The 27,917-nt window shown below is 37.0% G+C and overlaps 1 protein-coding gene across 1 annotated transcript in view; it reads right to left on the bottom strand.

Moving 5' to 3' along the window:
* Window positions 1–27,917, bottom strand: part of FSIP2 (fibrous sheath interacting protein 2) — an 81,121-nt gene that overhangs the window by 17,244 nt on the left and 35,960 nt on the right. Inside the window, exons 14-18 of the mRNA XM_072751256.1 lie at window positions 26,144–26,201; window positions 22,444–22,480; window positions 13,689–20,149; window positions 11,182–13,640; window positions 20–9,507 (exon numbers count right to left, since the gene is read on the bottom strand). Of these exons, the coding sequence (XP_072607357.1) occupies window positions 20–9,507; window positions 11,182–13,640; window positions 13,689–20,149; window positions 22,444–22,480; window positions 26,144–26,201 (18,503 nt within the window). The remainder of the gene's footprint in view (window positions 1–19; window positions 9,508–11,181; window positions 13,641–13,688; window positions 20,150–22,443; window positions 22,481–26,143; window positions 26,202–27,917) is intronic.

Below are 27,917 nucleotides of genomic sequence, written 5' to 3'. Positions count from 1 at the left end.
CTATTGCTTTTGCACTTACCTCAAAGGGTTTTACGTCCAGGCGTCCCAATCTATTTAATGAGATACGTCTTTCTCTCTTGATCTTTTCTACCTTAGATGTATCTGGTAAGGAGTAGCTTCTCCCACTGATTGATGCTCTTCGCAGTTCAGTTATGCTATGTCCAGTTTTTCTTAAACACTCCATCTTGAGTTTCTCAAGAGGCTCAGTTTTTACAGAAATCACTGCTAAGTGATCTGAGATAATTTCTGGATCTATATTGATTGCTTTATTCCCAATATGAGGAATGATTCTGATCGGAAAATTTTCAGTTGAATCTTGATAGGACTCGTCTTCCCATAACTCATGCAATTTATCAATAGCAGCATGCTTTTGGGCCTTTTGAATAATTCTATTAACATCTAGATTTCCAAAGCGTTTAGCATTTGGATTCTTTCCGCTAACTGCATCTACTGGAAGATGTGAAACTCCATTAATAATTAAACTAGCCACTTTTTTAGGGAAAACAGTGTTTGTACGTTTTAGATCATCATAAAGTTCCTCCTGGGTTCCAGATTGTTGCAGTACGTTACTATAAACAGAATCAATAACCTGAGAAATCATTTCTATACTTTCTGAATTTAAAAGATATTCAGGATCAGCAGCAACAAGATTAATGTTACTCTGGGAAATTTCAGCTGTCACAGATTTCGTCAGTTGGGATACAATTTTGTTTAACTCAGGCTTTGATACATTCTTTGCATCTTTGCATGAGATACTTTGCAACCTTACTATTTTAGCCAAGAACAAGGCCAGTGCTTCCTCTAAAAGCCTCGCGTCTAGCATAGGAGGTTTTTTGGATGAAGACTTTTCCCCGGACTTAAACTCATCAACAATTTTGAGCACTTTTTCTATAATTTTGACAGCTTCCAGAACTAATTCCGAACTTGATACTTTGTCCTCTACTGGAGGTTGAAATTCAGAATTGGAAATTTCCTTCACCATTAAAAGGCCTATTACATCAGAGAGGACATTGCTCTTACCCATCAAATCTTTAAATACAGAAGTGTGAGAGCCAGAGTGCTTTAAAACACTGGCATACACAGAATTAACCACTTTTTCGATAATGGAATTATCCTCTCTGTTAGCTAAAGGTACAGTAGGCAGTTCTTTGGCTGGTGGCACAAGTTTTATCATACTTTTGGACATAAATTCTTGTATTGAATTCAGTATTTTTGAGCTTATTTTTTGCATGTCAGTTTCTAGAGATTTGGTTCTTTCCTCATCCACATTTGGAAACATAGATAAAAGCTTTGATAAAAATTTTACAGTAATTTCTTCTACTATGTTATAAGGCAGGATATGAACACGTGACGGTGGAGGCTGGGGAGCATCAGCGGTCTGGATGACATCTTTAAGAATATTTTCAACGACTTTGTCAACTTCTGTGCACTGATGAGGAGTCAGCTCTCCAGAAAAATAGTTTTGCAATTGGTTGCCGGACACTTCTTGCAGGACTAAGTCCACTATGGTTTCTGAAAGGATTCGGCATCTGCTGGCCACACAATTTTGTATTACCTCTTGTGACCCAAACTGTGACAAGAGATTATTATAAATAGAATGAATCACTAATTGAATAATTTCATCATCATTGGGATGTAAGGATTCTACATATCGTATGGTCATATCTTTATCTTTGGAGATTGCTGTTGTAACTGTATTTAATAGCTTCATTTGAAGGAAATCCAGTTTTGTGAACCAGTTGTACTGAGATGTTTCTACTCCAGCGTCGGAGACTGTTGAGAAAATTTTCCATAAAAGCGCAGAAATCACGTTCCCCAAAAATTTGTGAGGCAGCATGACGGTGTAGGGCGATGATGTTTGACATTCTTTGCTGGCTGTTTGTGCCACCTTTTGGACCTTTCTAACAACATCCTTGGATTCCAGAGGCAAACATGCTGACGCTAGAACCTCATCACAAAGTATGAAATTAAGCTGATGTTGAAAAATCTCATTTATCACTGCACTGGTTAGTCTTCTTGCTAAATTTTCGCCATTGCTCTTTATATTCTTACAAATGGAGTCTTGAGATTTATATTCCTTCAAAATATTGCATACAGAAGAATGGACAACTTTGTTGACCAGCGTTGTATCAATTAATTGTATTTTATCTAGGAAAGGTATCTTATCTGATGAAGGTTTTTCAGTCATTTGGGGCATATGTGGCATTTTATCCCCAGTCATTTTCTTAATGCTGGATGATGTTTCCTCTGCAGTTGGCTTTTTATGCCTAGGAGGTGCTTTAGGAACTGAGGACGCTTTATCGGCGGGTGGAAAAAACTGATTTTCCTCATGTGGCCTAAATACCTTAATTTGAGCATCTGAAAATTCCTTTAACAGTGAGTCCATAAGTTTCAGAGCTGTGTCATAAAGTTCAGCTTGATTTTCATCATCACTTCCATTTTGGTATCTATTACATATTTGTGTTTCTGATGAGGAAGAAAAGATCAATTTGTTAACCATTTCGGTGATAACATCTTCTAAAAATTGAGCGGGAACAATTCCAGGTTTACTTTTTGGTGGGTAGTGAGGACTGTCTGATTTACTAGGTTCACTTTTAATCTCCTTACTTTTCACTTTTTCTATTTTTTTCCATTTCTCTCTCTCGCTCTCTTTCTCTCTCTCTCTATTTCTCTGTTGGTCTTTATCTTCTTTCTCTTTGACCAGGAGATTTTTGTTAATTGAGAGGGATGAATCCCTTGTTGAAACAGACTGTGTAAAATTTTGACCAACGTCTTGAATTACATGCGACGTTGCATCAGTTACGAGACTTGGGGGTTTTGAACACTCTGCTGATTCTGCGGAATGATATAGTTCTAAAACATTGTTATAAATGTTTTCAGTGACATTTTGAACATATTCATAATCTGAGTATTGTTCCTCATTTACATCCTTTTGATATGCAGGGTCTTTTCCATCCTCATTGTTTGGCCTTTGGGTAACTGTTTTCAAACCACCTTCTGGTTTGGTCCTTGTATTTCTTGCTTTGGATGTCACAGATAACTGGAAGGGCTTGTCTCCCTTTTTAAGTGTATCTACACTTATTTTGTCAATCTTCTCTTCATTTTTTATTTCCGCATTTGGTCCAAGTTTTTCCCCCTCATATACTATCATAGCAGCTACTGGAGACTGCATGTGTACCTTATTATCTTGTCTCTTCTCATCTTTTGTAGCTGATATGCTCGTCTTCTCAATGTCATTACTTTCAAGAGTTACCATCAAATCGGGCTCTGGCCTAGCTTTACTTTTCACACCAGTAGTTAGAGAAGCAAGTCCTGATGCATTCTCATTACCTGGAACTTCTGTTTTATTTTCTGTCCCTTTCTTTTTATTTGCCGCGCTCGCAGCTGGCATGGATAACACGTTAATCACACTGCTCTCCATAATTCTAGCTAGAGAGGTAACTACTGTATCTTGGACGTCACCTTTTTTCATTGATGTCTTTTCGGTTTTGAGACTTTTCTTTCTAGTTATTGCACCGCTGTCTGTTCCCAGAGTGTCCGACACATTTTTCTGGTCTGTGGTGACAGGAGTGTGTTTATGCGATTGCTTTGGCAAAGCAAGTTCGTTTCCTTTCAAGGATCTGTTTATCTGCGTAGAGGTTTGCGGGGGTAGGTGCTGAACCCTTTGGGTGATATTATCCGGATTTAGAAATGAAAAGAAGGTGGAAGACCAGTCTCCTGAAAAAAGTGGTTGAATCTTGAAAGCAGAGATTGCCTTCTGAGCTAAAGCAGCAATCGTTTCGATTACGATGTTACTTTTATCATCTGTCTGAATATCACTAGATCCGTACTTTCCTATGAACTGATCATACACAAAATTGGATATCTTGTCAACGGTTTCTTTATCAATTGGTGGAAAAGAAAACATTTCCTCGGCTTTTGGTAGTACTTTAATTTTACTCTTCCTAAATTCTCCTATCAGAGAATTTGCGAACTTTATAGCTAAGCCCACAATGTCTGGCTCTAGCACTTCTTTTTTCTTAGAATCTTCAGTAATACTGGGAAGGGAATAAAATTTATGAACAAGGTCAACGATTACATCTTCCAAAAATGTAGCTGAATATAGAGCAGGCTGTGTTTTTTCTTTACCAGCTTTACTAAGTACAGACATACGCCCATGATCAGACATGGCCCTGGAAGACGATTCTTCACCACGTAAAAAAGGCTGCAGATGATGATCCATGATTTCCTTCATGATGAATCCAGCCATTATACTGAGGAACGAGCCTCCCTTTTTGTCTGCACCTTTCTGTACTTCAGCTTGAAATTCAGACTTTTTCAAAATGTTATTACATATAGAGTCAACCAAATTCTCAATCACTTCTAATTGCATACTTTCAGCATGCTCTTCTGCTGCGGCGAGGCGGACCTCATGTTCAGATATTTCTTTGATAATTTCCTCTGTCAGCTTTGAAGTTGCATCTACAAACTCACAATCTGATGTAACTTCTTCCTCTTGTAGCTCACTGTCACTGTTGGATGAGGGGAAGATATGCACGAGCAGCTTGTAAATCATGTCTTCCAAAAGGGAACGAGGCAGCACAGTAATACATGATGGCAAGGTATGGCTGTCATTTGTGATGACATTGAGCACATTTCTAATGATATTATCGGCTTGAGGGGAAGAAAAGGAAGAAGACACTAGTTCTCCTGAAACTAGTGATTGCACCTGATAGTCATAAATTTCCTCCAATAGCAAGTGATAGATTTTTCTTCCAAAACAAACAGTGTCACTTTGTAGAGCCCTGTATACTTGAATCAGAGATTTATATTCATCTAAAATTTTTTCATAAATTAGGTTGACTGTTTTTTGAACAATTTCTCTATATCCTTCTGAAAAACACATATCAGCATCAAAGTTATCTGCAACTAAAATCTCTGATGTGGTAAACTCCAGAACAATTGAATTTACTAGTGTTGTAACAATGCCAGTAATTTTGGCTTTTACTGTATCTGGGTTTTCAGCAGCCAATAAATTATGTGAGAATGCATAGAGGAGTTTACATAAGAGCTCAGAAATTACTTCCTCCAAAAAGAAAGCCGAATTCACAATGAAAGACAACTCTCTTTGTTTAGGACCTATTGCTTTCTGTTTATGTGTTTGATCAACTGCAGGTGAAAGAAGAGTTTTATCTGCAGATAAAAATGACTGAAGATGGTGGTTAAAGATTTCTTTTATAATAAAACTTGCTATTTTTGAAACAGGTATATTACTTATTCCTTTTTTATCTTTTGTAAGAGATTGGTATAGATTTGAATATGAAAGATCAGCATAAATGGAATCAACCATAGACTGGATATCTTTTTCTGAAATCATACTTTGTTTCCCATTTCCATGCTTAATAATACATATTGCATGTTTTGAAATTATCGACATGATTTCATTTATCAATTTTATGACTGTGTTACTTAAGTCTGATTGAGAAGTATCTGGGTGTTCTGTCCTGGTGGCCAATGGACCCATCTGAGATATAAGTTGAGTGACAATTTTTTCCAAATGGGTGTGTGATAACATGGTAGTATATACTGTTGATGCCTGCCTTTGAAATCTGGATTTGGTAATGTAACATTGAACTCTCTTCATCAAAACATTAGTATTGAGTTTGGAGTGTGATGTAAAAGGAAGCTTTCCTATAAGGTTTGGATGAATTTGGAAATTAAAAGTTTCAGCGAGGATGATTTTGGTCATCCTTGTAGCTAATGTCTTTGTGTCATTCAGAAAATCTCCATCAGGCGTTATTTCCATCTCATATTCTTGCAGGAGTTTGCTGTACACCGTGTCAATAATGTTCTTGACTACATCTCTCTCCACTGGAGGCAAACACAATTGTTCCTCAGCATTTTCTAGAATGCTAACTTCAAATTTTGGGAATTCCTCTGCTATCAAGTGTATGAGTTTTTCAGCTTTATCAAACAGTTCATCTTCTGAATCTCTTACTGATTTTGTTTGCACAATGCCTAACACCCTGTGGAATATTTTGCTTAAAACCCCTGAGACTACATCTTCCAAGAAAGCTGAGGAATAAACAGTGGCATAAAACCACTGCTTTCTTTCATCATCAAAATATGTGTATGATGAAGAAGGTGATAACTTTCCATCCACAAATGGCTGAAGATGTTGGTGACAGATATGTTTAATGATAAACCCTGCTATTCTATCAATAAGAATATCATTGCTGCCTGTGATATTTTGCTCAACTGGTTCTTGAGACTCAGAGTTTTGTGAAATATTTTTGAATACTGAATCAATGAGATTCTGAACGTCATCTTCTGAGTAAACAAACTTAGTCTCTTCATTTTTTGAAAATCGTATTTCATGTTGGGAAATTTTCATCCTAATATCGCTGATTATCTTTGAAGCAATTTCATTGAAATTCACTCTTGATCTGTCTTTTGGAGCTTCTCTGTCTAGAATACTGCTAGATGCAGAAGGAAAGATTCTAGATAACAGTACTCTTATCATGTCATCTAAAAATGTGTATGGCAGCAAGGTGTTATATGGAGATAAACTCTGACTTGACTTGGTAGATTTACTGATGTTACTAAGAATGTCCTGAACGATATTCTCAGCCATTGGAATAGAATGGGAAGATGACGGCAAATCCCCAGAAAATAGCGGATGAAGAAGGTAATCCGAAATAGCTGCTACAATTAAATTGGTAATATTTTCCACAAAAATATCACTGCTTTCAGACTCTTTATCAACTTCAGAGTCTAGCCCATGCTGTTTTAAAACATTTCTATAAATCGAGGTGACGAGTTGGTCCACAATATCTGTATTTATTGAGGTGTAAGGCTGTTCTTTGTCATCATACAGAAAATGAATTTTAGCTTTGTTAAAATGGCTATTGATTGAGTTTACTATTTTCTGGGTCATATTTTCCAGTTCAATTTCAGTGTTATGTTTTGGACTGAAAATCCTTGATAAAAGTCTGGAAACAATTTCCCCTACAAATGTATCAGGATAAATTCCTAAGGGTGATGGTGTCTGGAGTCTGTGTGACTCTGTGACTTCATTGAGAACCTGCTTAACCATATTTGATACTGCATCCAATGGAATCTTCCGGCGAGGTAAACCTTCTCCACACAAAAATGGCTGAAGATGATTATCAATAATCTCTTGGATAATAAAACTGGCTATTCGGTTAATCATAATTGGGCTTCGGCTGACTATACTTTTCTGTATCGAAACAAGAGAGTCAGACTTTTGCATGATATTACTATAAACAGAATCCACCATCTTCTGGAGATTTGTTCCAGTACATAGATACCGATTATCATATATAGTGAACAAAATTTTATGTTTTGAAATGGCTGATATAACCTTATTTATTATACAGGTAGACATTTCATTGAAATCGGCACTCATGAAATATTTGTTTCCCAAAGAGGAGGCCTTGTTGGGTAAAGGAATGAGTTGAGATAAAAGTCTTCGGATGATATCTTCTAAAAATGAATGGGACAACATGGTACTGTAGCCTGTTGAAGAACTGACTGAGGAAGTAAATTTTCTCAGTTTATTATGAAGTTTCTGCAATATAATTTCAGCTTGGAGAGGGTAATATGAATTTGGTGCGAGCTTTCCCCTGAAGCAAGATGGGAGTTGGTAGTCTAGAATCTCTAACAATATGCCATTAGTTATTTGTTCTGCTAGTGAGGTCTTGCCACATGCTAGATTATCATCACAGGTCACTCTCAATTTATATTGCTGAAAAACATCACAATAAACGGAGTCAACAATTCTACTAATAGTTTCCTCATGGATTGGTGGAAAACACAGCCTTTCTTCAACTTTCCGTAAAACAGCGACCTGTGCTTTATTAAACTCTTTCACTATGTTGTTGACAAATAATGTATTCATCTCACTGAGCCGGCCCTCAGTGATTTCATTTTTGCCCCACAGTGAAGTAGAGAGATTAAAAAATAGTTCAGAAATTATTTCCTCCAAAAATATGGCCGAGTACACACCTGTATTTATATCTCCTGGATATAGTTTATTATGGATGGGTATTGTCTGCATATCATCTGATCCCTGTCTCTTGAGAGGAGACACAAAAGTAGAATTTACTGAACATTTCTTGCCAAGTGGTGCTTGTATTTTGGAGCTAACCCCGGTGGGATTATTCAGGGAATCCGTCAAAGCATTACCATCATAACTCATGAATCCTAAAAAGGCTTTACCTTGTCCTAATTCTGTTAATTCTGGCCTGCTTGCCTTTATGAAACTAGCCTGCATCTCTCTCCTTGTGCATGCAAAAGGTGGGGTTTGGGGGAGCTGTACACTGTGATGTAGTTTCTCCATCAGTGATTTAACCAAGTTGTGGGAAATAATAGTAAGCATAGAGTCTGATGATAATAAATCTTGATCTATTTCTGCCAGATTTTCTAAAAAGTCTGACATATAATCCTGAATTTGTTCACAGTCCATTGCTCCCTTACAATAATCAAATTCTTCATCTACATTTTTCAGTGTTTTTAAAAATTTATATTCTTCTGCTGATATTTCATTGGATAGAGGGCTATTATCGAGAGGAACCGTGTTTGTGCATTTTTCCAAAAGTGTTCTGATAAGTTTCTCACACACGACATTGAGAAGAAAAACTGATTTGGGGGTGAGGCCTAAGTTATTTTCAAGAGTGCCGTTACTTTGCTGATCACTTGAGGATGAGTAAAATGTTCCTGCTGTTTTACCAGAATTCATAACGTCATCTGGATGTTCATCTGGTAAAAATAAATCTAAAACAATATTAAAAACTTTATTGACTACTTCTTTGGATTCATAAGTTTTTAGGGTACCAGCCAGATTGTCTAACTTACGTGCCAGATAATTTAATTTACTTTTTTGAAGGAGAGGATCAATTTGGTAATTAGATGATTCCCCATCTTTGGAGCCTTTCTGTCTTTCCATGGTATTTGTTTCATTGCAAACAGTCACCCTATTTCTTCTAAGCATGGAAAATGATTTTCTTCCATTGCTTTCAAGGTGATGGTTTATTCCAATTTCTTTGGACATGACATGAATCACTCCTGTTAAGAGATCTTGAAAGAGATTATCAAAGTCATCAAGAGCTACTCCGGGGCAGCAAACGTACTTTGTTTCTAAAGGAAACATTTGCTGTGCGGTGTCAACCTCTATAACGTTACTCTTTAAAAGGATTTCAGTAATGGTATTGGAAATACTTAAAGCAAGTTCCCCAATAGAAATTGACCTGCTTTCAAACATTTGAGAATCAACTGAAATAATCTTGTTAACTGATGCAATTTGGCTTTCCAATGTTTTCCCTTTGGCTCTACTATCTTTGATGTTACCAGAAATGCTTGAAGTTAAACGGCAAATAACAGACTCAGTGAGATGGTCGCAAAATTGATTAAGTGAAGAATCATTGTAGATACTTCTTAGAGGCTGCTCTGATTCACGTTTTTTACTTGACAATGTAGAGATAATAGACACCTTCTCTTCGCTGGAAGCTGGAAAAAAATGACCACTTTTAGCATGCATAAAAAGAAATATGTACAATTCAATGTATTGGCAATTATTTTCATATGACTTTCTCCTCTGGGATATCTCACTGAAGAAAAAACGTAATCAGGAATGAAACTGAGTTTTCATCAGAAATTTCTTTCCCACCTGTAGACTCTTAATTTTAGCCAGGAAATCAAGTAACCCTGAAGAATTTAAATCTCCCAGTTAAGTGCTGATATCTGACTTGCTAAGATGGGTTAGGGGCCCTAAGAAGCTGGAAATCATGGAGCAGAATAATGGTTTCCTAGTTTAATGTTATAATCTAGCTTATCTGCCGTGATCTCGAGAGAGATCATGTAATTATTTAAAATTATTTTTTCAGTGAAAACATTTAATGTTAGGCTATCCATTACTTTTTTCCTAAAAAAATATTTATTATTTTTCTTATTTATTTGGGGGAGGAACTCCCCCCCCCCAAAAAAAAAAAAACTTCCTCAAAACAATCATCTATTACGTCTCTGCATGCAAAATCAGGCAACACTCCGTGGAGATGGGCAGCTTTTTAAGCTGAGCTTTGACTGCTAGATAGGATTTGGTGATGTTGAGATGAAGAAAGTGAGGAAAGCATATTCCAAGAGGAATAAGAAGCAGAAGTAGAATCAGTGGAAGGCCCCAAACATGTCTGAAAATACAGGATAGATTTGATAGAGATGAATACCAATGGCATGAAATCATGGATCTTCTCTTGTTTGTTTTTCATTATTATTCTCTAAGTTCACGTAAGCTATGTTTGGGGAAAGCCTGTTTATGAGCTTGAAACGGCAGACGCACAGCTCTCCATCCTGAAAGAACGCTCGTTTTGAGGATGAGAAATGAGCCCCAGGCAGGTGGATAGGATGGCTACGATGTGTTTCCCCGTTTGAATGGTTGGCAAGTGACGTATCTGACCTGGTATTGAAGCAACTCATAACTGGTAACTGGAATTACTGATCCGGTTCAGGGGTACTATGTATGGCATTATTAGATTACATTTTTGTGAAACCGCCAATAATCAATAGGTTTCGATATACAAAAAATGGCTCTTACATATGATTCAACCTCTTAGAAAAGGAGTGAAAATAACTTTGTGAGGTTGTATTTGGGCTTAAAGGAATTTAAGAATCCTGGAATATATACAAAGCAAATGGTTAATACCACTGTTCTTAGAAATCATGATTAATGAGGCAAAGAATTCAACTGTACACCTTGAAAAGATGAACCACTAACTTCAATCAATTAACTATATACTTGGCAAGATTATAAAGAGGTCATGTATAAAACCTTTAAAAATTATTTGGAACTCCTATCTTATATTAAACCAAAATCCCCTGCTTTAGAGTAACGTCTTCTTCCCTCATCTGTAGATATGGAAAACTGAGCAACAGAATTGTTCAGATTCAAACCATGTGAGGTTAAACTTTGCTTTTTTTTTTTTTTTTTGTATCCTGATATATTAAGAAGTAATTAGATACTCCACTTCTAAGGCTATTTTCAGGAAAAACAAACAAACGAACAACAAAACAACCCCCCCTCTCAAAAAACCAGTAAATTCAGCTCCTTGGATAGGATATTTTATTTTTTAAAAAAATCTATTATTTCTACATTATGCCAACATTTAAAGTAGGTTATTTCTTGCTTACCTCTAGTTTCAAAGTTCTTGAAATATGTGACCACAGATGTGGTGATATGTCTTGCTACCAAATGAATTTCCTTTGGACCCAGATCATGATCAGCAAAAGCGATGACTTTAACTTCCTTCAGACTCTTTCTTCTTGGGTATCTCTGACTTTCCCATTTTTGCAATAAAGAAAAATCTCCCCAGCTGGCTTCAGCTCTTTTTTCTTCTTCTTCCTCTGGTAGATAGCTGACTTTTTTATCCCACGTTCTAAGCAAACTCTTCTCCTCATTCTTTTGTCCTTCAGATATTACAGACAAAGGGTTTTGATTTGATATGAAAATTGGTTTCATTGTTTCCATGTTTGTTTCATTAATGTGTGGTTGACTTGGAAAGCCAGAGCTCGACAGCACAGTATTGACAATATTTTCTGCAGCTAAACATATTTTGAGTGGAGAAACATTTGTCTGAATTTGGCTTGGCTCAACTGGTTTGAGAGTTTCATAGTGAAACACTCTTGGGTTTTCACCTTTTCCTATTTCTATGAATGACATGACTTGCTTTAATGCTGTCTCTGTGGACTCATTTGCTTTCTTAAACAGTCTTTGTAAGACACTGGCTTCGGGGAGAGAGCTACTTCCTCGCACGGTTTGGTCAAAACGGCCAAAGTTTGAGTCCCTTGGGCTGTAGTCTTGTACCTTGTTTGTAAAGCACGACACTGTATTTTCTGAATCAAGCCTTTCCATTGGCTCTGAGCCTTTAATTGTATCTTCTGTAGACGCTCTGGCATATGAGGGCAAGTTTGATGAAGCTCTGTACTTTCTTTTCATATTTTCCTCTGAATGACACACGACACCAGGTATGATTTGCAAAGGATTATCCCCAAAACGAACTTCCTTCAACTTCGATGTGGGCATTTTCATATTAGTTGCTAACTCAACCTGATTAGCAACACAGCTATTTTCTGCTCCTCGGTACCACCTTTCCTTCGGAAGATTATTGATATGAGTACACTGGTCCATCAGTGTGCCAATGATCTCACTTGCTATGACGGTCTCTTTCAATGTGCTAATGGAAGATGGTTCCACTTGACTTATTTCTTTGTCTAGCTTGTTCTTAATTGTACTGAGCATGTCACTGACAATATTAATAGCATATGTAAGTAATTCGGAATGGAACGAGTGGAGCTGCAGAAGGGTATCCTGTATGTTTTCCTTGGAAGCAATAGTATTCGAACTGGGTTCATCAGAAAACTTTTTAAGCGGTTGCAGCTTTGGCAACATCTTTTTGCTTAATAGGCTCTGTTGGGCGGGAAAGAAGTTTTCTATAGGCATTTTCACTATTTCAGAAAACTCATATTTAGAGATATATTTAAACTGCAAGTCGACAAAGGACTCCAAAATGTTTAAAACCCTTTCTACAATTTCTCGGACAATTTGGTTGCTGGAGCCCAAAGAAATCTGGTCTATCGTCTTTGTGTTATATACCGGTGCACTGTGGAGGATGTCCTTGATGGGCAAATCGTGTTTACTTCTGGTACGACTGTATTCTTTCCTACTTGCTAGAGTTTCTTTGCTATCTGGGGGCGACACCTGGGACAAAAAACACAGCTGTAACTTTTCAAACAGCATTTCTACAATTTCCCTTCCAAATATATTAATTTGCGCTTTGGTATCTTCAAGTCTAGTAGGAGTTCCTTTAAAATGACTATAGCACCTGCTTTCCCAATCCTCAAGTTGCGGCAAACTTAAAAGCGAGAGGGAATATTCTAATTCTTTTGCTTTCATTGGAATTTCAGTCAAGACATTTTCAGCTATCGTCATTAGCTTGTGCTTTTCATTTTCCATGTCCTTTGATTCCGCTTGCCATTTGTCAAACATTTTTTTAAATATACCTTCTTTAGGAAAAATCTGTTCTAGCTGCGAAGAAACATTTTCCAAGTAAAAACACGCCTGTGGTCTGGCAAGGGACTCCGCGTCGAAATGCCCTTGTGAAAGTTTGAGGTGGTCCACGTGTGAGAACTTGATTGGATAAGCCAAATCGTGGTTACTTGTAGCATATAATTCTTGCAAAACCATATTAACTGTCTCGTTGGCTGCCATGATGTGATCGGACGGTAAAGCTTCAACATTCGTCATTGTTCTGGTTTGCTTCACCTTCTCAAATGCTTTCATGATTGTTTCCAGGATGGTACTTATTATATCCCTGGCGTACATTTTTAGTTCTGAGGTAGGCAGTTTCATGTCCAGTAGGTTTTTGGCATCTCCTGCTGATAGGGAGTGCGGCAGCTTAGTGGAGGTCTTGGACTGGCTGTCTCTTGGAGTCTTCTCTCTAGCACCCAACCTGGTCTTGCCTTTGACCTTAGTACCACCAGGTCCTAGGTGTGATTTCGTTCTAAATTTAGACAAAGGAGTAACTTTTGGTCTTGCTTTTAAACTCGCTTTAAAATCTGGTTTAGGGCTGCCCTTGAAGCTCACTTTAGAACTGTGTAGCTTTACAGGTTGCAACTCGTCAGAACAACTTTCAGGGGACAAAGTCTCTTCTAGATGAATTGAGGCAAAATTTATGATCTTATTAAGAACCATTTGGACTAAATCCCTCCCCACTTGCGACGGGGAGTACTGCAAACATTTGTTTTCTAACAGAGAGACATTTTGGCTGCCTGCATAAGAATAAACCTGTGGTATCACATATCGGGTGGCATTACTTCCTTTTCCTGTTTGTTTGGTTTCTTTGGTGCATGCCACTTTCTTAGACAACGTATCGTTGTTGTCAGATGCTTCTACTTGTCTGCTACTTTTGTTTAATGAGATAACAACTATAGAGTACATTTTCCCAAAAACACTTTCAACCACGTCATTTGCTGTGCTGCTAATCTGTGACTGAAAGAGGTTTTTCTGTGTTATGCCTGATGTTCTAATTTTAGAATTAGATACTAAGTGGGGCATTTCATTAAATGGAGACAAATGGCCAATGATTTCTAGTATTCTTTGATGCGCTTGAGTTAAAACGTCTTCCACTGCACTGAGCAATACTGTCTTTTCTTTTTGCTTTGATTCTCCATTTCTCATAAATATTTCTTCCAAAACAGTTCCCTGGCTTTCTTTTTCCAATGTCATCTGGTTTTGTTCCAACGGATATATCGAAACCCGAGGTAGTTTGTCTTTCTCCTGCTCTCTTTGTCCCAGCCATATTTCATTTGGTACAGTTAGTGGTGAAAACGACTTAGGATTGTCTTTTGAGTAAACACTGATTTCCTTAGCAGATCTTTTGTCATATAAATTCTCTAAGATACTGTTGACAATTCCACTCACGATGATATTTTCTTGGAATGAAATGTTGTTTGGGTATGAATACATCTTTTGAATTTCTAAGTCTAGGTCACTTTTAATAAGTCTCAATATGGCACTGGTAATGATGTCAGCATATTCCTCAAGACAACCTTGTGGTAGATGAATTGTGGACCGAAGATTTTCTCTGTAACTTGCAAAAGTGGAATCTGTGAGCTCGAGGCCAAGGATAGTTTTAGTGGATACTTTAAGGACGTTCACATTTGATTCGACTTGGCTTAATTCATGACAGGCGCTATCGTCTCGTTTATAATTTTCCAGTTCTAGGCTAGCAATGGACTCTTCGTTAGCCTGGAAAGCAACAGTAATTAATGAGTCTATTCTTTCTGTGGCAAAAGCTTCTAACCGATTGAAAACAGTTTTAGTAATGAAGTTAGCATTTTCCCCACTCGGGTCAGGAGCAGATTTTTTGGCATCTTCTTTCTCTACTGCAGTTATCTGACAATCATCAGCATAAGCGGATTTCAGACTTCCTGAGGGTGGCAAATACTCTGTTTTTCTTTCACTTGTTGACCCCATAAGGGGAGGCTGTTGACACTCTGCTTGTGAAAATATGTCACAGAGGTTCAGGGGCAGTCTTGCAGAAGTAGGATTCTTCGCATTTATGCCGAGTAGGACAGCGGAGCTGAGATTATGAAGAACAATATTGACCATGTCATTAGATATCAAAATGACATCCGATTTGGGAACTGAAAGTCTTGGAATAATCTTATTCGCCTCCTCAGTGACCGTTTCAGAATTTGCTCCGGAATGTTTCCCAGCTGTGCTACACTTCAGAGTGGCTGTGGCACATGAGAGATGATTTTGATACAAGGTTTTTTCATAAATATCACATAAGATGCCTTCAATGATATCTTGTATTTGAAACTGAAGTACTTTCCTATATTCGGTCTTATTAAACAGCTTTTCAATGATTCCTTCTTGTTGACCTGAATTGCTCTCTTTCTCGGAATCGTTTTTGCCACACGGGCCTTTAGATGATACGATATCTAACACTGTGTTAACAATGTGACTCGCAACGCTCTCAGAAACCACAATATTATGAGTTAAGAAGGGACTCTCCCTTTCTTTATCTAACTCATGTTTGATGCCTTGTAAAATTTTTCTAGCCACCTCTGTTGCATATGTATTTAGTTTATTTAAAGGGAGTTGACACACTGAGTTGGTCTCTTCTGATGTCATATGATCCACTGAGCAAGTGGACAGTTGATCACCAGAATACAAATCTTTGGCTGATAATGCCTTGCTTAATGCACTTTTATCCTGAGTAGGGAAAGCCATTGGAACTGTGAAGTTGATTTGGGGACAAAAGAGAGATCTTACTTTGGAGGTAGCAAAAGTCTCTAAGTTTGTTAATATTGCCTGTACAATATCTTCAACTATGTTTACTTTGGCCTGTTTGTCATCACTGAGTCTGGACGTAAGAGTACACGGGTTCTTATCTAGCACGCTAACAGAGGACTTCCCTCCGTGGGTGTGTTCATGTAAAGAAACATTTGCTCTAAAGGTGATGGTTTTATACCTATTTTCTCTTGCATTTCTTTCCAGCATGGCGGCTGAGAAAAGTTTATGAAATACAGTTCTAACAACATCGTCTGCCACTACGATTACGTCTGCTTCAGACACTATAGGACCCATCATTTTATCTATAAACTGAACAGATGTTTGAGGAATTGGCTCATCAACATCGTGAGCGATGCTACTTACATGACAATGGGAGAGAGAAAGCACATTTAATTGACTGACCAGAGCGTTTTGAAAAATTTCATTCAAAATATTTCTTATAATGGGGACAATTGGAGATTTCTGTGGGTCTTTGAGTTTCACTTCAATTTTGCTTAAGGTTCTTTCTAGAACCCATTGTTTAAGAGAATCTGATTTATCTTCTTCTCTTACTAGTGTTCTCTCCCCAGTGAATTCTTTCTTTGTACATGAGGCATCTTCTAGAAATGGATCTGATTCAGCTCCTCCAGGAAGCGAATTTCCACAGGTTGGCCTGTATCGATAAGTTTCAGTGCCTCCCTCTTCAGATTCAGTCTCATTGAACATATCCGAGGATACTGCGTCTAAAATTAAATTGACTATATTCTTAAGCATTTGTTTCTCGGGTGTTGGGGTATTTACACTTGTCTTCAAATCTAATGAGTTCACATTCAGTTCCGTTTGAATAGCTTTCAGAATAGTACTAGATATCCTCTTTGCATTCGTGTATAAAGCAGACTGCAGCAGTTCCTCATGTGTGTCTGTGAAAATACTGGGACTTTCCCATTCCAAGTCTCTCTTACCGCTTTCTTCATTTCCATCATTAAGAGACCCCAGAGTTTCTAAATTTCCATTAGCAAACCCTTCCAGTTTAGCAAAAACCATATTAAGAATATCTAAAGCTATAGCTTTCAGTTCATTGGGAGGTGTTTCTTTTGTGCTTCCTGTTTGGGAAGACGCAGGCGTGATAGTTTTTGCTTTGCTTTTTGTCACCTGTTTAGGACCCTCCTGAATCATCCTGGAAATTATGCCAGAGATTATGTCAGTACACTTGGCCATTTCCTCAATAATCGAAGCAAATGATAGGTTGTCGATATCAAGAGACTCTGAGACAGCTTTAAATCCAGAACTTGCAAAGCTGGTATCCGTATCAACACTACATAATTTTGCAAGGATGTATTCCAAAATTGTTTTGGAAATGTGCTGAATATTGGACTTTAATGTAGCCGCCATTTGGGAATTTTCATTCTTTTCTCTGTTTGGTTTACTACAAGGTGGCTGATGCTGAGAATGGGTCGCTATGAGCGTACATAACATTTCATATAGTGCCTCCCCAATGCTGTCTAACACTTGCAATCTAGCATTGTCTTTGGGATCTTTTCCATTTACAACACTATGGAGAACGCATGGAGTAGCCAAAAATCTGTGAAAAGATTTTCTATCCTGCCTACTTGGCAAAACATCTTGTTTATCAATAATGTCAGATCCATATGAAGTTGCAGGCTTTGGCTTCTCTGCAGGAAGTGTTATACTGCTTTGGTCAGAATGTCCACTTGATAACATTTCATAAATGCAAGTTAATAATGGAGATTCCATAATGTCATCACTGAGATTTGAGACAAGAGATTCCAATTTATCAGTGTCAGCAAAAAGTCCTTTACCTGTAAGGGATTTGGCAGGGTCCAGTTCCCTATGATTTAGGCTTCTCTTATTGAGTTCTAGTTCCTTCTGGATAGCACGCAAAACAATGTTTACCACTTTAGTTGTGTAACCACTAAGTTGGGATTTTAATGAAGTTTGCTCCACAACTGAAGGTTTGAAGCCCATTTGTAATTTTTGACAAATGAATAACTTCAGCCTTTTACAAATTGTATTGATGATCTTCTCAGTAACGTCACCTACAGGTTGAGGTTCACTTTTTTCAGATTTTAACGGAGAAGGCTTTGCAGGATCTACATTGAATGAAGATAAATATTTCACTTTCTTTTCACTGTCAAACCATATTTTTAATGGCTTTTTATTTGGTGCTCCTTCGACCGTGTGTGGAGTATCAGAACTACCTAGAGATGTTTGAACTGATGATGAAATGGAACCTTTGGTGGTATTGAGAATGCAGCTTGAAGCCTTTTGGAGTATATTTAGCACAGCATCTGTGATTTCTTGAGCCACCGCACTAATTTCTGACACAGAGATCATCTGGTCCGTCCGTTCTGGATGCGACAGACCTTGAGATTTTTCTGAAACAAGAACTGAGGCTTCTTGGCCAGTTTTACTGTCTAAGTGGCCAGGAACAGAAGCTAGGTCCTTGAGCATTTCTGTTAAAATACTTTTAACTATGTTCTCTGAAGCCTTTTGTATGTGATGCTTTTCATCTTGGCTGAAAATCAACATGTCCCTATTCAAACAGGGTTTTTCCTTTAGAATTTCTTTATCATTAAAAGATGGTAGCTCAGTCTTTAATCCCCTCTCACAAAATTCAACTTTGCTTCTTCCAGAAGCAGCCTTTGTAGGTGGTTTGCTATTTTTTTTATATTCAAAACAGGTGTTGCCTTTTGTAAACTGATTCTCAGGAATTTGTGCCTGTGATTTTGGCTTTTCCTCTCTGAAAGATGAATCGAGTACATTTTTCACAATTTTGTCGATTTCTTCATTATCATCCTCAGAATAAAGGACCATGCCAGGAACATTAATAGGTGGAAAGGATCTTTTAGACCTAGGGCCGTTAGATAATCTCGTGCCAGTGAGTCTGTACTTTTCTTCAGTGTCAGAAGGATTTTGTAGTCTAGAGTGCCTACATCTTTGGGCATCTGCCTTTACTGGCTCCTGATGTAGCTGAGTGAAGGCGTCATCGAGAAGCTGAAGGACGACTATGGTTTCTTCAGATGCAATAAGCCTCTCGTTATTAAGTTCGGTTTGTACAAATCCTAGTATAGTACTGATTGCTTCTTCTATATATCCAACCAAAGAGGACTGAGAAAAAATACTTGATATTAAATTTTGTATCTGATCTTTAACAATTAAAGTAGCTGCATCAGGTTCGGGACTAGGTTTCTTTTTGCTGGCTCTTTTGAGGGACGTGCCTGTTGGGTCTGTCATAGGTTGCTGCTCAGAAAGTTTGGTTGTTTCTTCAAGACGAGGAAGTTCATTTTGCTTACAAGATGCAAGAGCCATCAGCTTTTCTAAAATGGCATGTACCATATCCTCAGCAATATCACACATGGGTTCCAAATTGTAAGGCAGTGAAGCTTTTAAAGATTTTGCATTCGATGGACTGAGATATTCTCTACAGAGTGGCAAACCTGGTTTAATGTCAACTGACAGATCTTCTGGGGAAAATATCTCAACACATTTTTTCTCAACTGCAGACTGTAGCTTCTCAAGCATATTCTCTACAATCTCTGAGGCTGCTGAGCAGATATCAATATTGGAAAGCAAGTCTTCTTTTTCCGGTTCACTTTGGTCAACAAAAACTTCAGCAGTAACAGAAGAAAGAGAAGGAATGGCCTGTGTTAAATCAGACATGATTTCTTGAAAAATACTTTCTAAAATCAATTCAGTTTCCCCTTTTAAGTGACATTTAAAGTTAACAAAAACATTCTTTAAATTCTTCATTTCATTCGTGGCTTTTGCTTTTTGATCAGGAAACGGTGGACTCTCTAAGCCATCTGTTTCCGTGGTGGCGTCCTTAGATATTTTGGTGCATCTTTCAGATGATGTCAGGAGGTGACTATCAGATTTACAAGTTCTGACCTTAGGATATGCATATATCATACTGGTTTTATTATATTTGAGTTCAGATGTTATAGATTGTCCTTTCACATCATATGTTTTACCCACAATTGTTCTTTCCACGTGAGCAGACGGTGGTTTTAAGGGTGTGGTTGGTCGCCTTACTGATATGTCGACTGCAAATGCACAGGGCTCTCTATGAAATGTTTGAGTTGTGGCAGATGTGTAGCTTCCATATGTAAACTCTTCACTGCATGTGCTGCAGAAACTTGAGCTGTCTGAAGAGAGGATGGAGTCCTCAGACACTGGATATGCCTTATTTCGCAATCTTTCTTCATACTTTGTGATGGCTGGGTATAATATACTGGTCACTGTAGCTACAACCCAGGTCATTATATTCTGAATTATACTATTCAGTTCTTCAGAGGTTACCTGGAGAAGAGGCAAGCAGGAATGAAGAAAAATCACGTAACATTCTTACGTTATTCTGGGACAGAGGGTAACATTTAATTTTTTATATCAGATGGTGCCTCGCTGGGTACCATGATGGTTATAAAGAGAACATAGTGAGGGATTTACTTAGACTTTCAGATTGCTTTCAAGTTGGTTTACTCTGTACAGGAGTAAAATATTTTTTATAGGTTTCCATTTGATCCATATTTCCTCCAAGTCTTTTTGTTTTTCCCCAACGTTTGTTGCTGGGATAAATTACTTTTTGGTAAAAATAGAAAAAAAAAATCACCAAATTGCTGGCTAGCCACATAACATGCAAGAAGACATGGTGTCTACGATCCAACAATATTATTTAATAATATGCCAGATTATTTATAACAAAGTGTTTCTCAAAACAGATGTAGTCAAAACATTTGGGTGTCTTCAGAGACATCTGTCTAGCTAAGATGTAAGAGTGAAAAATAAGCCATCTCTCTCTCCCAATCCCCGCCACAGAGATGAACCTATGATTTGCACATATGAAAATGAGTGCAGCTAACTGTTAACAATTTTCTGAAAGGCAACAAAAATGTTAATGCTCATAGAGACTGACTGGTTTTGTACTCAATAAAAGAGTATCAGTGCAAACTGTTTTAGATAGGAAGGCTGAGAAAAGATGGTATAATGAAGGAACAAATTAGTTAAGATAGAAAAAAAAAGGGTCCCACTAGGCTGGGGTCTGAAAGAGTTAGGAGAGGAACAAGGTTAGGGACATTGGATTCCTCATTTTGATCCAGAAATGGACGCCCGGGGACCAGATTTGGGAAACCATTTTCCTAGTAAGTCAGTGGTGACGTCACAGCTTAAACTGGACCAAAAGCAAAAACAAAGTGCATCTGCAGCATTTCTGTAAGCTACCTCTGATTTACTGCAAATAAATTTTGGGCTTGCAAAAAAATCCTTTTACTGATAAATGAGTAGTCTGTTTTTAAATTATTTCTCTTAAGACATAAAGGCTGTAAATATCAGTAATTGGCAGCAAAGCCTGGAAGGCTAGTATGTAGGCACCAGGTTAAACAATATGATCCCCATAATGGAGCTTGTTCATACCCAGAATACGACCTTAGGTTAGCATGGAAATATTCACATTTCAGATCAACATTCAAAGAAAATTTAACACTTCTGTAACACACTCTTTCCCGACACATTTGAGAGTGTTTGGAAGCACCTTAGGAAAAGCAATTCAGTCTTGCTCTTATCCAGGAGTCTCCTAATGTACTTTTTTTATCCCTTTATTGTACAATGGCTAGTGGTTTGAAAACAGATTTTGGATGACGGCCTATGTTGTAAAATACTTGTTTTATATAATGACATCCTAAATCAAACATTTTTAAAATGTAATCTAAATTTTTACAGAGAAAGTAGTTGTTCTAATGCACTACAGCACATATAAACTAAGACATTCAGTATATATTATTTTTCTGATTATCACAGATACTAAAAAAAAAAAAACCTGCATTGTTATTCTTAGGCTAAGTGTGAGAGTTTCCAACTTTGATATATGAAAAAGAGATATTCCACAAATTTTCCATTTAGTGAAATATAGTAATTAGAACCTAGTTTTTAGTTGTTTTCCACTTTAAAATTAGACTGAGAAATATTCCCTTGAAGCAAAGCTTTTATATTTGCTATATATCCTATGACTTGAGTGAGTGTCCGTGTGAAAAAGTATGTCAGAGTCTGTGGTTGTTCTCCAACATCTTTGTCTTTCCTGACTGGTTTGACGAGTTCCAGGGCGGGGCTTTGTAAATTGCACCATCTTATCTGCTTGTTCCAAGACTCAGCTCATAGGTGACCAGGTACTTTTTTATGTGACGTTCTTAGGTGACCAGGGCACTTCTCACTAAAATGGCTAGAGCCAGACCCAGGCATCCCAAGCTCACCAGCCAAGGCTGCAAAGCCATGTCACCTAGTGGCTTCCCATGATAAAATGGGCTTGTGGATTTCGTGCTGCTGTGACGGCTAGGTCCTTTAACGTCATCCCGCACACTTCTATCTATACCTGTGAGACTCTTCCTGACGGGGCCAACATTATCTTTTGATAAGAACTTTAGATCACTGCAAAATTTAAGAATTAACTGAAAGTAAGCTTTAAGGGGGAAAAAAAGGCAAATATAAAAGACTAATATCAATAGATGATTACTCATTATTCAATTCACAGTTTCTTTCCTGTTATGACACATTAGAAAGTACTAAAAGTATGTTGCTTTATCAATAGATTTTATGGTACATACTTTCTCTTGCAAGCAATTTTCTAGGAGGTTCTGGTCTCTGTAAAGTCAAGAAAGATTGAGCATTTAGTTATTACCTACGGGCAAGAATTTATATAACTTTTCTCAAAATTTCTAATCATTGAATCATCTGTTTCTTCTCTTTTATCTGAGAGTTTTTCTACAGAAATCCAAAAGGAAGAATAAACTTATTTTTTTTTCCAACCTTCCCCCTCTCCATAATTTATCCTGCTTCTTTGGTACTCACGTACTTTATTGCTTGGGGGGATGGAATTGTAGCTGCTGCATACAAAACATACCTATCTGAAAATTCTACTTCTAAGCCACCTTCGCCATGCCTGCTTTGTGGTTCTCTGGAGGAGGACACAGAATTGGAGGAGGATGGTGGGCTAGTCCTTTCTGTTTTCTAAAAAGCACCATGAGGAAAGGTATTTGACCAGAGTTTTCTGATAATCGTTACTTACCCTTTTAAACCTCATAGGCCCACCTACACTTTCATCAAACAGTAGGAAGGGAATATGTGAATGATTATTCAATATGGGTTAAAATAAGAGGTTCCTAGTCATATGCAATACCAATTTAGATGTAGAACTTTTATATGTAAGAACATATTCTATCGTGTGTTCTAATGGGATTGTCAACACACACTAATGAAATTAAAAGTATAGTTTCTGAATTGTAACAAATAAAATAATGAAGATTTTAGAAAAAAAAAAGTTAATAAAACCAGATCAAAGACCACGTGATGCTTCTATAAGTTTTGACTTTGGCTCTTTGCTTATGATCAGATATACGAACTCTCATATATTTTAACATAGGCCCTCTTCCCAGTTTCTTAACAGAAAATTGACATTTTTTTTCATTTTTGTAGGTCTGTTATATACATTAAAACAATCAAAGTCTTTCCCAAAGTCTAAAATTCAGTCATGAGAAACAGCAAGACTGAGAATTACATCCTAAATCTTGGCAGAAACAACAACAACACCCCCCCGTCCACCCCCCCACACACACACCATCCCAAACCCCAACTTCACTGGTTTCAGCTCAGAAATTAGGCTTGGTAGCAACAACTCATATTTAGATTAAAACCTTTTTGTAGTATGGAACCGGGAACATGAAAGCTGATATCAGTGACATGTTTTCTGTCTTTTGGCCGTCTTTATTTTTCTAGGATCTGCTTTCTCAGGTCAACCTAAGCATAGTTTTCTTCTTGCAGACACTCTTCAACCTAATTCTCCCAGATTCATTCTTCTATTATCTCTACATTATACTGTAGGTGCCAAATGGAACTTGAGGAGTCCAACCTATTGATTGATAACTGTCCTCAAAAGGCTCTCTGCCCCAAAGACATGCATATAGGTCCAAACAGAGAGCAAAGACCAAAGAATAAAATTGACCAAATAACAGAAAGCTTTAATGAAGCCCACTTTGAACAACTGTAATAACTGGAAGAAGTATGAAAAAGGCAGAGTAAGGAGCTCTGAAAACTTACTACTCCATAGAAGCAGTGGGAAAACTGGCAAAATGTTTTAAAAATAATTTCATAGCAAACGTCTTTAGAGAATTCTTGTTTCAGTTTCTGAACTCTGAAAATTAACCATAGGACTTTCAGCATTTCAAAGAACGTTTATTCAAGAAAAATGGTTGATCTAAGTAAAAAGAGTAAGCTTTGTGAAATTTTCACTTGCCCTATTTCTGTCTTTTTTCTCCAGCTCCATGGTATCCTTGAAAAACACCATCTTCAGATCATGGCTTTGTTCATTGTAGGATCTGCCTACCATTTAGTATTCTGTTTTGAACATGGGAGTTTTTCAATAAGTGTTTGATAAATTCCCATTTACAGCCTTTTGGATCTAGGCCTACTCTCTAATACAGAATGGAGCCTTAGTGCAGGTCACTAATGGACTTCTAGAACTGATTCCTGGTTTCTTGCCTTCAATTTTTCTTATATATTTGTCAGAGTTGTCTCTCGTACATGCTAATATGACCATTATATTCCCCATCCACACCATCAGAGTGCCACCTAATAAATAAACTACAAATTCCTGACCACAGTCTGCATAGCTGCAGACTTATTGCCTCCTTCACTCTGTTACTCCTTATGTCTCCCTTCTTAATAACGTGAACGTACTTATTATCTAAGTGCGGTACACAATTATTGCAACTCTGGTTACCCCCACTGTTATGGCATTTGCTTTGTGTTCATTCGCTTAATCCTGAATTTCCATTTATTATTTTATAAACCTTCCTATATGCCTTTTGTATTAACACTAGAGAAAAATAGAACTAAGCAATAAAAGAAGGGGAGATGAGGTGGACAGTAGATCAAATGTGATGATTCTACAATAAAGTCTTATGAAGTTTTGATTTAAATCAGAACAAGAGGACTGTGATATGCATATGATGAGAAGAGTCAGACCAGAAAGGATTGTTAGTTCTGTTTTATTTGTACTCTGACCTGAGGTTACGCTGGGTATGTGCAACTAAAAGTTTTTACTACTGTCAATTTGGGAGGGACTGGGAAGAAACTCCAGGCCATGCATAGAGTTAATCATCTTAGCTGAGCTAACATTTTTAATGAAAAAGTAGCCAAAATATTTGCTATGAGATTCAAATGAGTTTGTAGTTCTGTAATCTTGGGTGGGGGCAAAATAAAGAGGCAAGAATTGAGACTTTATTATGAACCTCTTCTAACCTTTTTAATGAAGAGGCAAGTATATCTCCAATAAATAAAAATGTATTTATTCAATACATAAAATAAAAATGGTCATTCTATGCACATGATTGTCATTCCTCCACTTTGTACTATTGCTTTAAACTGAACTTGTCAGTTTTCTTCTTTCTGCATCTATTACAGCGCTACATATCCTGTGCACTCTCAGTAAGTCAGTCAAACTGACATCCATCAATCCTAAATCAAGATTCTTCCTCCAAGGAAGTTCGACCTGAATATTTTGATACCCTTTACCACCATACATCACTTAACGTTGCTCTACCATATTGTTAGAGATTTGGGGTTTCTAAAGTATATCCTGGATATTATTTTTCAAATTACCTTTTTAGAAAGTGATGATATTGAGTCTAAAATAGTAGTTTTTTTCCCTAGAGTTGGAAAAACCATTTATAACCACCAATAAAATAGTGGCTATTGAGTTTTGAGGAATGAAAATCCATCAGGACCCTCAAATTTCTTCTCCAGAGACTTGCAATTTCCATCATCAGAGGCCATTATTTGGGATTTTACTGTAAACACCCTTTAGGACAAGAATAATTGGTTAAGCCATTAATATTTGTAGTAACCTAACATACCATCCTTGGGAAGCCAATAATCGGAAACGGCCTAAGAAATGGTAAATATTTCGAAGGAGATAAGAACAAAGTAACAAGGTCCAAAACTTAGAAATTTCTTGAAGAGGAGGGATTATGGTAGGATATACTTGAATGTGGTATGAAGACTCTGAAGTGAAGGGGGAAGTGTAGAAACACAGTGGGGATAAGGAGACAGAGAAGGAAGACAAAAAACATTCCCTTTGTCTGCTTTACAATTTAAGCTTAGTGCTGAGAGTTTGCAAAAGACAGAAGTTTCAGTAAATCCAAGAAGAACTACTAGAGGAGTCCATGTAATCATTTGCTTTTGAATAGCACTCATGTAATTATTAAAGTATTAATTTATAATTAGACATTAATTTTCTTAGATACTTACATATTTGAGAAAACACGGGAAGGGAAAGTACCCTGAGCTGTGGCATGAACTGGAGGTCCTATTTATTAGAAAAAGAAAATTGTAATTAGTTTGTATTCTTCCCCCCAGCAACTTGTAAAATGAAAATTAATATCCTCTAGTAGATCTTTATTCTTTGGTACTGCATCTTGTTTAAAAGCCTCCAGAGATTCTCCACAATGAAGCCCAAATTCCTTAGGAAGGCATAAAATATACCATACAATCTGATGTTCTCACTTACCTGTGCAGTGTCTACTCTGGCTGGTCTCTATATATTCATATATATTCTATGGTTCAGAGACCCAGAATGACATAATTTGCTGAATATGTCATATCTTCCATGTGTCTGGGCCTTTGTTTTTGCCATTCCCTTTGTTTGGAGCACCCTATGACTTCTTTTTTAACCACTCGTCTTTTAGGCTTCAGTTTGTGTTAATTCCACTAGAAACCTTTGCCAAAGTAAATAAATATCCTTCTGTAGTGAGCCTGAAGTGTTCCACACATAGTTCTATTACAAAACTCATTACGTTATAACATGATTAAATGTTTACTCTTCTGTCTTCCTATGCCACAAATTTACCACTGTATCCTCAGCACATAACACAGTAAGTATTCACTAACATTTGTTTGTTGAATCCATTATTTAACATGTTCGCCAACATTTATTCATTGATTTGTCTGCCATTAATCTTCTCCTACTTGAGTATTACCTAACTTGCTTTGTATATAATCCAGCAAGATTCTATTGCTGAGTTTTGTTAAATACTCTGGATTGAAGTGATAATAGGAAGTCTTTCTGTACATCTCTACAGGCATCCTGAATTGGTGTATGTCAATTATGCAAAAATGGAAATGAATGAAAGTCTTAAACAAAAAGATTGTCCTAATTTCAGAATGTAGTATTAGTGATTAGAACCAGTTCAAAGTCAAGTTTAGATGGTAACTCGTTTCTTCCAGTAAATGAGTAACCAGTAGGTTCTAGTGATATGTATAAAAAGTCTTACTTAAATTGTGTGAACCTTGTTGAATTTTTTGTAGATACTTTTTTTGTGTGTGTTCAGTTTGGCAGTAGGAGAGCAAGGATCTCTGAAATATTAAGTGTGAAGACAATACTATCCAAAAAACAAAATAAAATACAAAAAGTTTTCTGTTTTCACTAGTATTCTGGAGTAGATATTTGAAAAATTTGCTTAGAATTCTATATAAAATATTAAAACTATCCTTTAAAAAACAGCTAAGCTTTGAAACACAATAAAAAAAAATCCTTGACAGTGAAAAGTCTGGAGTAACACAAATCTAGAGTGGTAAGCAAATTTTGAAGCTGATGCTTGCTCTATGAACATTGGCAATACCTGCAAACGAAATGGAGAATCAAAACTAAGTAAGAGCCTCTAAAAACATACTGGATGCCAGAGAGCTATACCTTTCATTGAAGAATTAAAAAAAAAAAAACTCATGCCACAGAGGTAGCAGCACACATAAACTATGTCTTGGCTTTAGCTGTGGATAGAGGAAGAAGAGGAAAAAATAAAAATATCTCTTAAGAGATAACCTGTGATTATGAATTCCTATATGACTTTGAGGTTCAAATCTACTATATGGTCATAAAACTCTAAGTGAGAATTTAAAATGAACCTGTATTTATACCTCTTCCAGATGCCTAGCAGAAGAATATGGAAATTTTTAAAGCTGGTGTATTGAGGTATAATTGATATTCAAAAAACCGTACATATTTAATGTGTTGAATTTGAGTTCT

The sequence above is a fragment of the Vulpes vulpes genome, chromosome 3 (genome assembly GCF_048418805.1).
Source record: "Vulpes vulpes isolate BD-2025 chromosome 3, VulVul3, whole genome shotgun sequence".
Classification (NCBI taxonomy): Eukaryota; Metazoa; Chordata; class Mammalia; order Carnivora; family Canidae; genus Vulpes; species Vulpes vulpes.
The sequence above is the reverse complement of the archived record's forward strand: the minus strand, read 5'-3'. Positions and strand labels throughout refer to the sequence as shown.